We start from the raw sequence: 16,044 nt of genomic DNA on the forward strand, positions 1-16,044 counted from the left end.
CTATCAGAGGAAGTCAGCCTTGAACAAGTAATTTTAGGAGCAGGATAAGACAGAGGGGAAGTAACAGGTCATGCAGGGGCTGGTGATAAGGGAGATCTAGCCTAGTTTGGGGGGATAGGGAAGTCTGTCAGAAGAACTAATGTTGAAATTAGGGCCTTAAAGGTTAATTGAGAGATAATAGTGTAGGAATGAGGAATGGGAAGATGCACACGAAATGCCAAAGTCTGGAGAAAATAGAGGAAAGGAGATAACGATGTCTAGTGTGGCTTTGGTGTAAAAGCCACAGAAGGCCTTTGCGTTCAGTGAGGCTACAGAGAGGCAGGCCCAGACTGGTGAACACTTGCCAACCATGTCAGGGGGTTGCGGGGAGACATCATCCTAAGGACACTGGGGAAGCCCATGGGAGGCTTTCATCAGGCAGCAGAGTGCTTAAGTTTACGTTTTTAAATGATTAACCCAGCTGCAGTGTGGAACATGGTTTGGAGGGGCAAGAATCCGTGTAAGGAGACCATGGGAGATGGTTAAGAGACAGTGTGGCGGTCCTGCAGGGAAATCTGTCATCCTTGACTCCTGCCTGTTTCTCTTTCACCTTCTCCTCAAGGCACTCAAACACTAAATCTTTTCAGACTTGGTTTCTAAAACCTCCATTGACTGCATGCTTCTCTTCATTCCCACTGATCAAATTCCAGACTTCCTGTTTTCTTTCCACTGACTTGCCATCTCTGGGTCTCCTTTTTCACCTTCCAGTGGCATACAGTGTGCCTGAGGGTGAGCCCCTAATGAACTTGGCTGCTCCCAGATGCACCAAAATGAAGCCCAAGCTCTCCTCTTCCTGGCTCACAGCCACTGTGTGGTCCCTGCAGGCGCTGCCCGCCCTCTCCACCGGGCATGCTCCTGTGTTTGAGGCAAGGACACTGTTTGACAGGCTCCTCTCTCTACCTGGAACACCTGTCTCTTCCAGCTCACCCATAAAATCCCACCTTGGAAGACTCATTTCCAGTCCTACTCCTCCAATTCCAGATGCCGCCAGCCTCCAACCAGAATTAATTTTTCCTTCCTGCCGTGTGCCAATGGGACTTCAAATGATGCATTATCTATCTAATTAAACTTCTTACTCTTGTTTCACCATTTCGTAGCGGTCTACTTCCTGCTTGAATTATTAGGTAGGAGATAGGCTCTCTCTCTCTAGATTGTAAATTTCAGAGGACTAGGGAGATTTGTCACAGTCAGTTCCAAGTCTCCTGTCCTGTGCTTATCAGGCCTCAACAAACGTTAAATTTGATTGCGGATGGCGGCAGGCTGATGATGAGATCCCCGAACTGTGGATGTCTCTGGGTCACATACCCACATCCGTTCTGGCTGTGATAATCATCGAACGCACAAGAACATTTTACTAAGAGTATTGCTTTTATTTCTAAAACGGCTGAATGGAACAAGTGTCATTAAGAGAAGCAGCTAACCATTCTAGTGAGAAATGCTGGATTCCATGTTGAAAGCTGAAATTCATTCCATAGGTATTTCTTGAGCTCTAATTATGTATCCAGCACTGGGGATGCATAGCCGTAAATGAGACAGATCTCTGCTCGGGAAGCACTTATAGGTATTTTCATGAATATGAAGTTTTCCATCAAGAGTTGACAGGTCTTAAACTGGGAAAAAAAGAGTTCATTCCTTTATTAAAACATGATGTGTCAGAAGCGAAACCACACAGTCTCAACCACAGCACCAGGCAGAGCCAGGCACAGCTCTGGAATGTGTTGTCCATATACAAGGAAGTATAAAAAGAAAAAAAACACATTTATTAGGATACCTTTGTTGTATTTTATTTAAGGTTTGGTTATTGCTACTATGGAATATATTCCTTATCTCCAACTTTAATAAAACCCTGCAATAGGCAGGTTTAAGAATTTCTTTATATCCTTTAGCTGGGAAGAATCAGTAGAGATGTTAAGCAATAATAATAGTATTTCTTGTTTTTATTTTCTAATAGTAATAAAACTCACGATATTTCAGTTTCTAAATTAGTTCTATATATGCCAAACATTGTACTAGAAACTGGAAACATGCAAAACTTAATTTACAGCCTACAGTAGCTCACAGAAGTACTCTTATATTTCAGAATTGCATTACTGTTGGAAAAATAGGAATATATTACTAGAGGAAGATGCTTGTGTAGGAAGCTCTGAATTTTTCTTTCAAGGCTAGTTTGAAGCTGGACATTAGAGACATATACCATGATTTTCTGAAATACAAGCAAAAACTGGGGGGAAACGGAGCCTAAGCTCTCAGAACTGGGAAGGTTAGCATAGGGGAAATGTAAGAGGCCTTTGGTGGAAAATATGAATGATGAGGAACATATATATTTGAAAAGAGTAAAAGAGTATGTTCCATATGTCTGTGTATGTATGTATAAAGATCTGTGGCTCCAAATTTGACTGGATTTTGTTTGTTTGTTTTTCAAAATCTTTTCTAAGAATTGCCCTGGTGGAAAATATTCCTGAAGGCCTTAACTATTCAGAAAATGCACCATTTCACTTATCACTTTTCCAAGGCTGGATGAATTTACTCAACATGGCCAAAAAGTCTGTTGACATAGTGTCTTCCCATTGGGATCTCAACCACAGTCATCCATCAGCATGTCAGGTAAGCCGCACCTTCTATGTGTGTGATGATTTTACTTATGTGCATTTACACGCCTTAGTATTCTTGCTTTCACTTCTCAGGTTCAAGGTCTTTTCTTTAGTACATGGACATCATTACATTTATATGTCTGTGCCATTGTTAATCATCTGTCCCTCAGCTCCTACTAGAATGCCAGACTTTCAAGGGCAAACTCATGTTTCGTCTTTGCCTACGATAGGCTGTCTATACAGTTTTGCTGATTTGGACCACTTCAGGGGGTGCCATTCACATCATGGTCTCTGTTGACAGCACACCCAGAATTCTGCTGTGCACAACCTGCATGCCTGTGGTGCTAACTCTGTGCCTGCCTGCCAAGGCATTTATTTGGTTAATCGGTGTCACAATTCGCCTTAAGGACCCAGAGCCAACTTTTTTTTTTTTAATAGTGGAATCAAACTTCCCAGTGTAGTTTTATATTCTTGGCTTTTATATTATTATTATATTAGTTTTATATTATTGGGCAAGGATGAAATCAGTTTTGTTGCTGTGTGTAATGTGTGTTGGCATTTTAGCCTATAATCACTACCTCATTGGTGCTTGGAAATCTTTTATTCAATTGTACTATTATATTATTGTTTTTTAAGTTTATTTATTTATTTTTGAGAGACAGAGCATGAACAGGGGAGAGGCAGAGAGAGAGGTTGAGAGAGAGACTCCCAAGCAGGCTCTCCATAGTCAGTGCAGAGCCTGACGTGAGGCTCGAACTCACGAACCACAAGATCATGACCTGAGCTGAAATCAAGTAGGATGCTTAACCAACTGAGCCGCCCAGACACCCCTCAATTATACTATTTTAAAGTTACAGGATATCAGATAATAGGTAAAAACAAGCAAAACCCACAAAGGCGTGCTAAAGAAGAACTGAGTAAATTTCTTGATTGTGTTCCGCACTTTTCTACCTCTCTTGTTTACACAGGTGTGTCAGGGATTTGTTGCTGCATATATCATTCCAAAACTTAATGATATCACAAATAACACTCACTTAATTCTTCATGATTCTTGGCAGTATTTAGCAGAAATAACTCGTCTCTAATTCACATAGTGTCGGTTGGGATGACTTGACTGGGACTGGAGGATCCAAGAGGACTTTATTCACATTCCCAGCCTCTTACCTAGGAGCGATTGGAATGTCTGGGGGTCACCTGGGCCCCTCTCTGTATGTCTCTCATCACACAGTAAACTAACCTGAACTTTTTACGGGGTGTTTATATCCTAAAAGGCCCAAAGCAGAAAGTATGAGGCCTTTTAAGACACGGGCTCTGGGATCCAAGCTGCTTCCACCCAATTCTGTCGGTCAAAGCAAGTCACGATCCAGGGTGAGAGTTAGGGCATCTAACCAGGAATGAGGAAGATTATTGACAGGCTTCCTTGGAAATTATACACCACAGTCCACTCCGGCCATAGCAATCCATATCTCTTCCACATACAAAATGCACTCCTCACCACCCACCCCCAAACATTCGTCCCTTTACAACAAAGGCTAGAAGTCCAGGATCCTCTCGTCTGCCTCAGGTCCTGATCGGGACGATGCTCCTCAAGTGGGCTCCTCTTGATTTGGAAACCTGTGAAGTAAAAGACCAGACACATGCTTCCCAATACATGCTCCCAACAGTGAGGCAGAGATGAGATAACTACAACAGATACTTTTGTCTAACAGGGAGAATGGAGAGCACAGACCAGTCCTGAGTCCATAGCAGTTTTGAAATTCAGCCCAGCACACACCACCAGTCTTCTGAGCTGGGGGAGCAGGTGATGCTGCTGGGCTAGGACCTAGTTCTCCCTGGGGGTGCTTTCCTAGTCTATGGATCGCAGAAGCTCTTTGCTCCCCTCTGTGTTGGTTTTTCTTTTCCATAAAAAATAGCTTGTGTTTCTTCCCACTTTCTCAGTTGACTTTCTGCTGCTAGAAATCTGAGGCCCCAGAGACCTCTGTTCATTTTAAACCATCTCTGTCCTTTTTTAGACCAAAAATGGTACAGTCCCTTAAACCTTTGTAGACTTAGTATGTATCCAGTCGTAAACCACTCTGTTAACAAAAACCCTGACCCACAGATAGCTGGCAGTGGGTCGTCTCTACTTTGGACTGTGACTCAAGGTGCTTCAGGACCTGACCTTTAAAATTGCCGAGAGCCCTTCCTCTGACCAAGGGGGCCTCTGAACCGCCTGCCACTGTTAGTCTTCCTGAGGTCTTGACAGGGAATCTTACCGTTGTATCTGTCATTTCATCTTTACCCTAAGGTCATTTCTAACTTTGAGAATATTTTGCTGAATTGAGAGACTGTTCTAGATTCTACATTGTCTCAAAGTTTACCATATACCACTAATACTTTGATGACCTGCCTGATCGATCTCCTTATCCAGGTCCACAAACCCATTAGTCCCCCTTTCTATTCTCTACTTTACACAGGCAGTCGTATGGCCAAACATCCCACCATTACTTCCTCAGGGCCCAGAAGGTATTTCTTTACTGTTCCTCCAGCCTTGAGGGAGAATGAGAGCCCAGCATCCACAGCCACCCAATCCCAAAGATAGTGCCACATGCTTTACATTTTTGCTTCACTAGTTTTTATTTCAATTCCCTGTTGTGGTGAAACAAACAAGCCCAAAACTTATGAAGTATTATTTCCTATGATTCCATGAACAGACTGCATAGCTTTTGCTCTAATAGTGCTAGATGGGATCACCCTTACAGGTGGGTTGAGCTGGGACAGTGGCTGAAGCTGGACTGAATCGTGCCCCCTCCCAAGTAGACACTCATCACATTCAGTAATCTAACCCGGGCTTTTTATAGGACAGCTGGATCCCAAGAGGGCAAAGTGGAAATTGCAAGATCTCTGAGTTCCTGGATTCCTAGAACATTACTTTGGCTACTTTGTGTTAGTCAAAGCAAATCATAAGGCCATCCCATGTCCAGCGGAGGGACAGGAGATTCCAGGAGGAGCATGCCTATTCAGGAAGGGGAGATTGTTGGCAACCAACTTTGGAAACAATTTGCTGTAGCAGGTTGGATATTGTGAGCAAAAGATAGTTCAACTTGTCTTTCCTTAGCCGTTGACAAGACCAGTTCTTAGCCACTGCATTGACCAGGAACTGCAAGCTTTAGTTTGAATCGGTGAGCCATGGACCATGTTGTGTGAGCCTGGTCAATCAACAGCTCCCCTTCACCTCGTGGGCACCCCTGAAGAGCTAGGTGTATCAAACACTCAATGGAAAGATTTGTACTAACTCTTAGACTTGGTGATCTAGATGAACTCTTTTCTGATATGCTATGTCCCTGAATGATGGATTTTTCTCCCCAACTACAAAGTGATCTTTTCTAAGTGTCTTTATTTTTCCTCAGTAGCTACCATTTCTCTCTGACGCTGCGCTCAATCTTGGTTGGCTTCCAGGATTCCTGTAATAAGTCTAGACTGGGACTTGTTTGGGCTTGGAGGTCCCAGGGAACCTGCAGCATTCTCCATGCGTGCCCATTAAATTCCTTTGCAGGATTCAAGGTGATTCTGAGACCGAGGCAGTAAGCTGAGCACCTGGTAGTTCTTGCCAGCTCTGGGGGAGGTGTGTGGTGGTTCAAACCAGTGGAACAGAGGAACTCACATGGCCTTATAGGTAACGTAGAGTCTCTGGATGGACAGTAAGATGGACATGATTCTCAAGAGCCTCCTGAGGACCTCTGGCCTTTCTTTGCTTTTAATCTGACCTTTCATCCTTGTCCTTCAGGTGTGACCTAAATTCTTACTACTCAAAGTTTGGCCCTGGGACCAGAAGCATTTTTATTACCTGGGAGCTTATAAGAAATGCACAATGTCAGGATCCACCCTAGCCCTACTTGAACCAGATTCTCCATTTCAGCAAGATCCCCAGCGGGTTCATAGACTCAGAAACAATTGAAAAGTTCTGAACTACCCCATCCCCATTTGGCCCTCTTGTTCTATAAGCCCAGTAAATCAACCTAGGTGTTCACACTATTGGGAAAGAAGCGGGTCACAGAAAGGTTGTGTCATAGTTCATGGTCAGTATTCAGTACCTTTCACAGAGCAGTGGTGAAATGGATGAATGAGGTTCCATGTCTATTTTGCATAACCATGCCAAGTATGGTGCTGGGCACATACTAGGTGCTCAGTAAATATTTGCTGAGTAGTTGTTGAATGGATTATGCTAGACACGATCAAAGCCAGACACTGGTTAAAGTGGTAAGGACAAATTTAAATCATTAATGTATTTTTGCAATAGGAAGGAGGGTCCGAGTGAACTGAACTCAGATTTGTACGGAGATGACAGCATTTTGCAGGGGAATGAGAGATTGGGGGATGAGGGAAGATGGCAGGGGCTTGAATGGGATCAGGGAAGTAGAAGTTTCTAAAAAGTGGGGGAGGGGGTTGGTCCATAGGAAAATCATCTGGGTTTGCAAACTGGTGCTTGTCAAAGTTGGGCTCCTACCCTCCCACACAGAGACTGGGAGACAGGGACCCTCCCATCAGGTGTCAGCAGAACAAACAGTGCATTCTTTTGGCAATGTCGAGCTTTCCCAAGCAGGCACTTTAAGAGGGCCAGGGTCATCCTGGGATTGTGGCCTTGAGGTGTTAGGAACTGTTAGCATTTTGTTCAAGCCTTTTAATGAGCGAGGATGTGGGGGGATGTCGGGGGGCAAGGGGGGTACTGATGAAATCATCTTGCTGAGAGCCTACAGTTTTTGTAAGACAAGTTTGAGCCTGGTGGAGAAGAGGGCCCAAAGAAGGCCGGCTAGACTTTGGTCAAGGAGAGAATACTTGTTCGTTGCGTGACTTCAGAGTGAATTAAGGTAGGCATTGTGGATGTGGAAAGATCACGCCTGGAAGCTTCATTCCATTCACTCCAACAGCTGGCCTGCTGGCAACAATGGAAATTTTCAATTTGCTGCCAGTAACCTGGCTGTTATTGAACTCACACAGTGCCCTTTAGGATGACATCCAGTTAGAACCGATATCTTCGGGTAGAGGCATAGAGCTCCTGCCAAAGAGATGCCTCTTTGTGCCTCTTGGAACACTAACAACACCAGGCACCCTGCAGATTAAAACCATTCAGTTTTCTGCAGTGTTGAGTGTCATTTCTTTGCGTCTTCACCGGGAAAGCTCTACACGTGCAGACGTGAAGGATGGAGGGGCTTTGCTTGCTGTGCAGATTAAATGGGTGCAAGCAGGCTGTGAGAGCGATCTAGTGAACAGCTGTCCCACCCCTGCCTGTTCTTGGCCGGGAGACATGCCCTGTGGGGAGTGGGGATCCGTAGGAAAGAATGAGGTTCACAGCACCATCTGGAGGGCTCCTTCCTCAGCAAGGCAGTGAATGTCCTCTTCCGCTGGTCCAGGGCACTGGACCAAATGGCCAAGTGATGATGCTGAGAAATACCATGCATTCATTCCCCATTGGTTGAACACCAGGTGTGGACTGTGGTCATTAAGGTGAGGAGATGGGCAAAATAGGTGAAGAGGAATAAGAGGTACAGACTTGCAGTTATATATTCTATGTGTATATATATATATATATTATATGTGTATATATATGTGTATATAATATTATATATTATATATTATATGTGTATATATATAATTTATTTATTTTGAGAGAGACCGTGCAAGTAGGGGGAGGGCAGGGAGAGGAAAAGAGAGAGAATCCCAAGCAGGCTCCATGCTGCCAGTACAGAGCCTCATGTGAGGCTTGAACCCACGAAGCCATGAGATCATGACCCAACCTGGAACCAGAGTTGGATGCTTAACCCACTGAGCCACCCAAGCTCCCACAGACTTGCAGGTAGAAAATAAGTAAGTCATGAAGATATAAAGTATAGCATAGGAAATGTAGCCAATAATATTATAATAACGGTGTATAGTGACAGATGCTACTATTTTTGTCATGGGGAGCATTTCATAATGGAGAGAAGTGTTGAATCACCATGTTGTGCACCTGAAACTACTAGAATATCATAGTTGCCCTAGAATATTACATGTCAACTATACTTCAATTTAAAAAAAAAAAAAAAACAAGTGGAAGAACCACCACCACAACAAAAATAGGTGATACAAACTAGAAAGTCCACCTTGCCTACCTCTGGCCAACAGAAGTGCTAGCATTTTATGTGGGCACCACACTTCCCTAGAACCTACAAGCCACACCAGGAAACATGAGTCTACAAACAGGTTTGCGTGCTGGCAACTCAACCCAGGCATCAGCCTGGAGACAAAAAGTATAAATGAAAGGGGAAGTTCCTAGATTTGTAACGTATTTTCAAGGTATTTATGTCTTCAAAGTGATCGCATTTGACCCCGTTGGGAGTCAAAGGAGGGAAGCAAGCAGTCAAATATGACTGAGGTCTCCGGTGTGCAGGCCCTGTTGAGGGCGTATGGGATACACCAGCGGACAAACTCAAGATCCCTTCCTTGGAGCTGACATGCTAGCAGAGTTGAATCTATTGCACTAAGATGAATAGGGAAATCATAAAAGAAAAAAATCCATAAAAAAGAGAGAGCGAGCCTATGACATAGAAATGGTGCTTGGTGACTGGCTCCATTTCTCACCTTCCCTCATGCAATCCTCGACCACTAGAGCGGTTTGTAAAGGGACCCAGAAGAACTTGTCTAAATACCATATGTCTTGGGCTTTTTTTTTTTAATTTTTATTTATATTTGGAAAAGAGAGAGAGAGTAGGGGAGGGGCAGAGAGAGAGAGAGGGAGGGAGAGGATCGAAAGCAGACTCTATGCTCAAGCAGACAGCCTAATTCAGGGATTGAACTCACAAACTGCAAGATAATGGCCTGAGCCAAAGTCACATGCTTAAACTGACTGAGCCACCCAAGTACCCCTTGGGCTTAAAGATTATTTTGCAAGAAGCTGGTTCCCTTCTGTCCTCCCCTCCCATCCTGACAACAGAGGGTAATTGCGCAGAGGTTGGGAGCGGGGCAAGGAAACCAGGTCCTGGAAACCTAGTCTTTACTACCAACTGTTTCTCTTTGGGTACACTTTAAGGACCCAGATTCTGTTCTCTTCAGGCCATTAAGTGTTACCGTTCCCAAAAAACAAAGGTACTGGCTGAAAGCCTATTTTGAATGAAATTTTACCCAATCTCATCTTTCAAATACAATAGGAGTTTCCAGACTCTGGATTTGACATTTAGCATTGTTCCACACAAAACACTGAAGGACGCAAATTTGTAGCAAATTCATGGCAGCTTTCAAGTTGAGCTGCTGTAGTAAATAGCAGAGCATTCTTGATATATGAATCTGTAATATGTGCACAGGGAAAAGAAATCTCATTGTACTTTATAAGCTCAGTATTGTAAGTAGGAAATGCAACGTTCTAAGTACAACTATTTAAAATTGGCAAAAAAATTTTTATTTCAGAGTTTGTGTGACCAATCTTTGGACCTGTGAGCATGCTTTTATTTTTACCAAGACCTTATAAATATTGGAATGTAGTCATTGCTTGGCTTATTGCACACACACACACACAAAAGCACACCCTAATTACCCAAGTGAACACATTTAAATATTTTTAAACATTTATTTATTTATGAGAGACAGAGCATGAGCAGAGCAGGGGCAGAGTGAGAGGGAGACACAGAATCCGAAGCAGGCGCCAGGCCCTGATCTGTCAGCACAGAGCCCGTTGCAGGACTTGAACTCACAAACCGTGAGATCGTGACCTGAGCCAAAGTCGGCCGCTTAACTGACTGAGCCACCCAGGGGTCCCTAAAAAAATTTTTTTAAGATGTTCTAGTATAACGAAAATTGGCCCAGTTCACAGCTTATTTTCCACTAATATATTTTTTAAAAGAAAATAGTTTTAAGAGGAGTAAAATAGTCAAACAAACAAAGTCTGAAAAGTCCAATGTGGAAACCACAAATGACCCATAGATAAACAGGACAACTGAGAGTCGGCCCATCTACTTATTATAATACAAATGTAAGGAATGAGGAATGCCCTGAGGAATGGTCAGCTGGTGTCAGGCAGGCCCCAGCTCGGCAGAAAAGAGACACAGATAAACATGGCACATGACCTCTGTGTCTTTTCTGGATGAGAAGCAATTTTATAAGACTGAGTGACGGTCGTTATCACCAGGATGATAAGTGCCAGCCGTGTGTGTGTGTGTGTGTGTGTGTGTGTGTGTGTGTGTGTGTGTGGAAACAGACGCATTCATTAAAAATGCATTTTCAGTCTGTAGTCCCAAGAGGTTGCTGTTTTAATTCCTACCCTGAAAAATTCATCTTGTCTTTTCCATCTTGCACTTGGGTGTTGTGTTTATTTGCTTCTTTATGTGTGGAAGGAAATTGGTGGGTAACTTTTCTCTGTATGAAACCATGGATGGCAAGGGCTAGTGAGGTCTATAGTTCCATGGTTACCATATTTTAAAATTTAATGAAAATTTTAAATTGGGCAAAGGATTTTGTTTCTTTCTGTCCAGATGGTGAGTTTAGACCCTGAAATACTGAAATTTTTAGGACAATGGGATTCCTAATTTATAGGATAAAATGATGGGGATTTATGAAATCAAGACTATTCAGGAAAAGCCAGGAAATGTGACTTGATGATTTCAGAGCTACCTAATTCCCTGGGGGAAGGGTGGGGGGACAAACAAACCTGTTCTCTGTGAGTTCACTGTGAGAAACCAAATAAAATAATTAATGAGCTCCCGCAACTGAATCTTTAAGAGATGCATTTATGTGAAATCAATTAGTTATTCATCGGCAGTGAGTCATGATTGCCAATTGATGAGACATCACAATTTTGAAAAATTATGATTTAGAAAATGTAATGGTATTCGCTCAATTTCATGAGTAACATGAATGAAAGTTCAGTGATCCACGGGTGGTTTGGGGGAACACAAGCCAGGATCCTGTCTCTAGACTGTGGTTGGTAGGCAGACTCTAGAGGTGAATGAGGAAGGGGTAGCTCAGGTTCCTTTTTATCTACTTAATTCTTTATCTACTTTTATCAGCCTTGTGACTTTGAGTGAGATGCTGAACTCTGTAGGCCTCGATTTCCTCAGCAGCAACATCAGGGTCATAGAGCGTACATATCTCGTAAGTTGTGCAGATCACACTAGTTAAGATCTGTGAAGGATACGGAACAGTGTTTGGCCATCTTATTATGCGTTTATTCTCACGAATGTTATTTGTGTACACACTGCAACTCTCATTCCAATCAGTTTAATTTTACTAACAAATAATGAGTTCTTATTATGTGCTTTTCACTGTGCTGGAAACTGGGGTGGTTACCAAGTAAAATTAAGAAAGAAACATATCGTTTCTAAAAATGTAAAGCTTGGGATGCCTGGGTGGCTCAGTTGGTTGAGCATCTGATTTCGGCTCAGGTCATGATCTCACAGTTCATGAGTTTGAGCCCCGCATCGGGCTCTGTGTTGATAGCTCAGAGCCTGGAGCCTGCTTCCGAATCTGTCTCTCCCTCTCTCTTCTGCCCCAACTTGTGCGAGTGCTCTCTCTCTCTCTCTCTCTCTCTCAAAAATAAATAAACATTAAAAATTTTTTTTTAAATGTAAAGCCCTGGGTAGATAAGGATTATGCAAATTATTGTAACTTCCATTTTTTAAGCACAAGTCTTTACACAAACACACAGCTACGCAAAGTCTTGCTATCACCCATCTGCTTATCTACACTCATCCATGCACGTGTGCACACATATACACATGTATCTCTGGACACTGACATCTTAAATCTTGAATCCATGGAAGTAATGTGGTCTTCTCAAACCTATAGCCATTTCTGATTTTTGTTGGTTGGTCACTTGGCTAGTTTTCTGCTCCTTGTTTTGTTTTATTTATTTTGTTTTGTTTTTAAAGTTTATTTATTTTGAGAGAGAAAGAGAGAGCAAGTGGGGAAGGGGCAGAGAGAGAAGGAGAGAGAGAGAAGGCTCCAAGCAGGCTCCACACCATCAGCTCAGAGCCAAACGTCCTCGAACCACGAACCATGAGATCGTGACCTGAGCTGAAGTCAGATACTTAACCAACTGAGCCACCCAGGTGCCCCTCTCCTTGTTTTTGTTTTAAGTTGAAGACTCCTATACCCAGGCAACATTGAGAGATCTCCCCTTGATGCTGATGGGCCACACCTTGCTGTCATGGGCAAGGCAGCTGCATGTGAGTGTGACTCGCATGGGTCACATCTTCTAGACCACTCATTCCTTGCTAGCAGTATTCTTCCTAACTGACTCTATAGATGTAGGTTAACCAACAGACAAAGGCTTTCGCTTTACCTAACTTGGAAACCTCTTCCTTGTCGCATGTCTTTTATAGCTACGTTCACGACTTTTTCGTAAATAGCATTATTAACATTTTCTATTAGAATCACTGTGTTTCGAGGCCTCCTAGGAAGCCTGCAGTCTGGAGGGGTCAGCTATGGCTCTGTGTTCTCCAGTCTCCACCATCTTTCCATTCTTCCTTTCATTCCTCCCCTCCTGTCCCAAGGTAGGTCCACTCCCTCCCCCAAGTCTGGTGAAGGATGCTGTTCATTCATTGATCGTGTAGGCAAACAGTGTCCACTTTGCAACACAGGGGTATTTCTGGAACCAAGAGAATCCTGTTTTTGCCAGTGTGAAAGTCTGAGAAAGGTACCCAAAAATCTTGCAGCCTCATCATAATATTTAATAAGAATTTTTTTTTGTACTGGGTTTTTTTTTTTTGTGTTATCTAGGAAAAATAGAATTACAACAGTTCCTGCTTTTTACTATGTCTGAAAGGAGAGGAGTGTGCTTGGTGGAGACTGGATTCTTTAAGTAACTGAAATTCTTTGAGCCTGTTGCAATTAAGAGGTTGGTGCCTTGTAACTAGTAACTTGGTGTGAGACAGTCAGAGAAAGTGACATATTCCTATTCAACACGAAGAACACACATTTTATCCCTTGTTTTGATGCGGATCCGAGGGCTTGCATGCATTTCTACTATATCGTGGCCAACTCTTGTCTGTTTTGTATGTTTTTACAGGGCTAGAGAGAAAAATAGAACATGTATAAATGAATGGAAACAAGATTAGGATGCATACTAATGCTCTGTTTTTTGGCTCAGTTTAGAATTCATTATTTTGTTTATTTTCAGTTCTCAGAGTTTGGTTTTGTAGAAAAGACAAATAAGCAGCATTCTTCAGGAGGCACATAATCTAGTGGAAAGATCACAGGGTTTGGCAGCAAATCTGTGTGACGTGACCAGTAATTTAGTAGCTGTGGCCACGTTAGATAAATGTCATGACCCATCTGATCCTCAATTAACTCATCTATAAAACGGGTATAATAATGCCAGTCTCTTTGGATGGGTTTGTAAATCTGATTTAGATAATGTTTGTAAAACAACAAATAATGGAGCTCATGAAAGAGAGTTTCTGTTTTCACTTTCATTTTTGTTTTCCTGGTGCAGGACATTTAGTTGTACATTTACTTAGTGGATGCCTGCTTTCTATGTAACCTGAGAGCGGAAATAACTTTAAGATGTCTGTCACATTCTCAACTTCTATTCAAGGGGGTTGAGATAATTCTACTCAGGATACTAGTTCAAGTTCTTCGGGGTTTCGGTGAAGAAAGAAGAAAGCGAAATGTGTATGTTTTCAGGTAGATTCTCCTCCTCCTCCCCCAGTAGGGCAGTGTTCAACCATGACTACCTGTCAAATCACCAGGAAAGCTTCTGGAACATATAGATGCCCAGGTCACCCCAAAACACTAAAATTAGAGTGTCTGGAGAGGGGCCAGGCTTTGATACTGTTATAATGGTGGTTCTGTTAGGCAGCCAGGATTGAGTATCGCTGCCTAAAAGCACCCCAGTCTAATAAACAGTGATTTGATGCTTCTAGATTTGATGGCTGGGCCACATTGGTGCCTTCCCACCAGGATTGTCATCCAATGTTCTGTGTTTCAGTAACATGATGAACAAACCCCGTTAATTCCAGTTGTTCTCTCAGTGATGATATAAAATGGTGGCAACTTCTACTGGAATATTCCACACCGTTCTGGACTCCAGGCCATGTGCCATGTTTATTCCTGTAGCTTTATTGTCTAGCATGTGGTCAGGAAGAGAAGGGAGCCCAGTAGTTGCCTTGGGATTGGAAACAGTAGATCCCTCTTCAGCCCTCTCATCTCTAGGCTAAATATTATTTCAGTCAAGCTCCCGGTGTTCAGTGTCAGCATGAAAATAGCATCACCTGATGGAAAGGATGTCTCCTTCTTGCAAAGTAGCATCTTTTTCCCTCTTCCACAAAGTCAACACTCAGCAGATGCTTATAAATTAGCATTCTTGCATTTGAAATGTGGCCACAAAGCGATTTTGTGTGTGCCTTTATTGCACAGATAATTAGTAAGGTACCGCGCTGTTTGCTGGAGATGTGAAACCAAATAAGCAGTGGTCCCCACCCCTTGTGGAACTCAAAGTATAGTGGAGTTGCTGGAGAAACCACTGTTGGCAATGCAGAATGCTAAAGCAGCACCAAGCAGGTCGGGAAGGCTGTCCTTGGCTCTTGGTGGCCCAGCGAGCTCTCTGGCTCCTATGGCTTCTGGTTCTCCCTTGGTGCTGTTCTTTCTTGGTAACTTCCTGCTGCTTCACTGTGCTTCTGTTTCCCCATCTGTTGAGCAATCCTAATTATGCTCTTGCTTGCTTTCCAATATATTTCCAAGGGAAATCATCATTCTGATATAAACTCATAAGCACTATTATTAGCGAGAGTTTAACCTCTGTGATTCTTTTAAAATCCAATCATATAGGCATGAATAAATCATGAACCCAAAGATACTCTTCCCAGTTATTTGGATTAAAAAATGTTTTTTTCTTAAAATTGTCTTATCTTAGTTTTGTTTACCTAAAAGCCTTGATTGTTTTGTGTCTAGACCTCCTTGCTGCATTTCCTGTGTATGGCCAGTTTATGTTTTTGCAACTTTGTTTTAGAAAGAATCAGTTGGATTTTTTTTCTCATTATAATAGAAATAGCTTCTCACTACAGAAAATTTGGAGGGGCGCCTGGGTGGCTTGGTCGGTTAAACGTCCGACTTCGGCTCAGGTCATGATCTCGCGGTCCGTGAGTTCGAGCCCCGCGTCGGGCTCTGTGCTGACAGCTCAGAGCCTGGAGCCCGTTTCAGATTCTGTGTCTCCCTCTCTCTCTGCCCCTCCCCTGTTCATGCTCTGTCTCTCTCTGTCTCAAAAATAAATAAACATTAAAAAAAAAAAAAGAAAGAAAACTTGGAAACTACAGAGAAATAAAGAAAAACAAAATCATCCATGTGACCATCAATAAAACTTTTTTTAAGTTTGGTATTTTATGCATAAGTACATACATATGCTCATATTATGTAAAGTTTATATCTTAATTTTGATCTTGACATTACACTGGAAGCCCTTTCTCATGTT

At 42.7% G+C, this 16,044-nt stretch overlaps 1 protein-coding gene across 1 annotated transcript in view; it reads left to right on the forward strand.

Moving 5' to 3' along the window:
• Positions 1 to 16,044, forward strand: part of PLD5 (phospholipase D family member 5) — a 339,966-nt gene that overhangs the window by 154,920 nt on the left and 169,002 nt on the right. Inside the window, exon 3 of the mRNA XM_015535224.2 lies at positions 2,475 to 2,643. Coding sequence (XP_015390710.1) covers positions 2,475 to 2,643 — 169 coding nt within the window. The remainder of the gene's footprint in view (positions 1 to 2,474; positions 2,644 to 16,044) is intronic.

Source organism: Panthera tigris, chromosome F3 (assembly GCF_018350195.1).
Source record: "Panthera tigris isolate Pti1 chromosome F3, P.tigris_Pti1_mat1.1, whole genome shotgun sequence".
In the NCBI taxonomy this organism is placed as follows: Eukaryota; Metazoa; Chordata; class Mammalia; order Carnivora; family Felidae; genus Panthera; species Panthera tigris.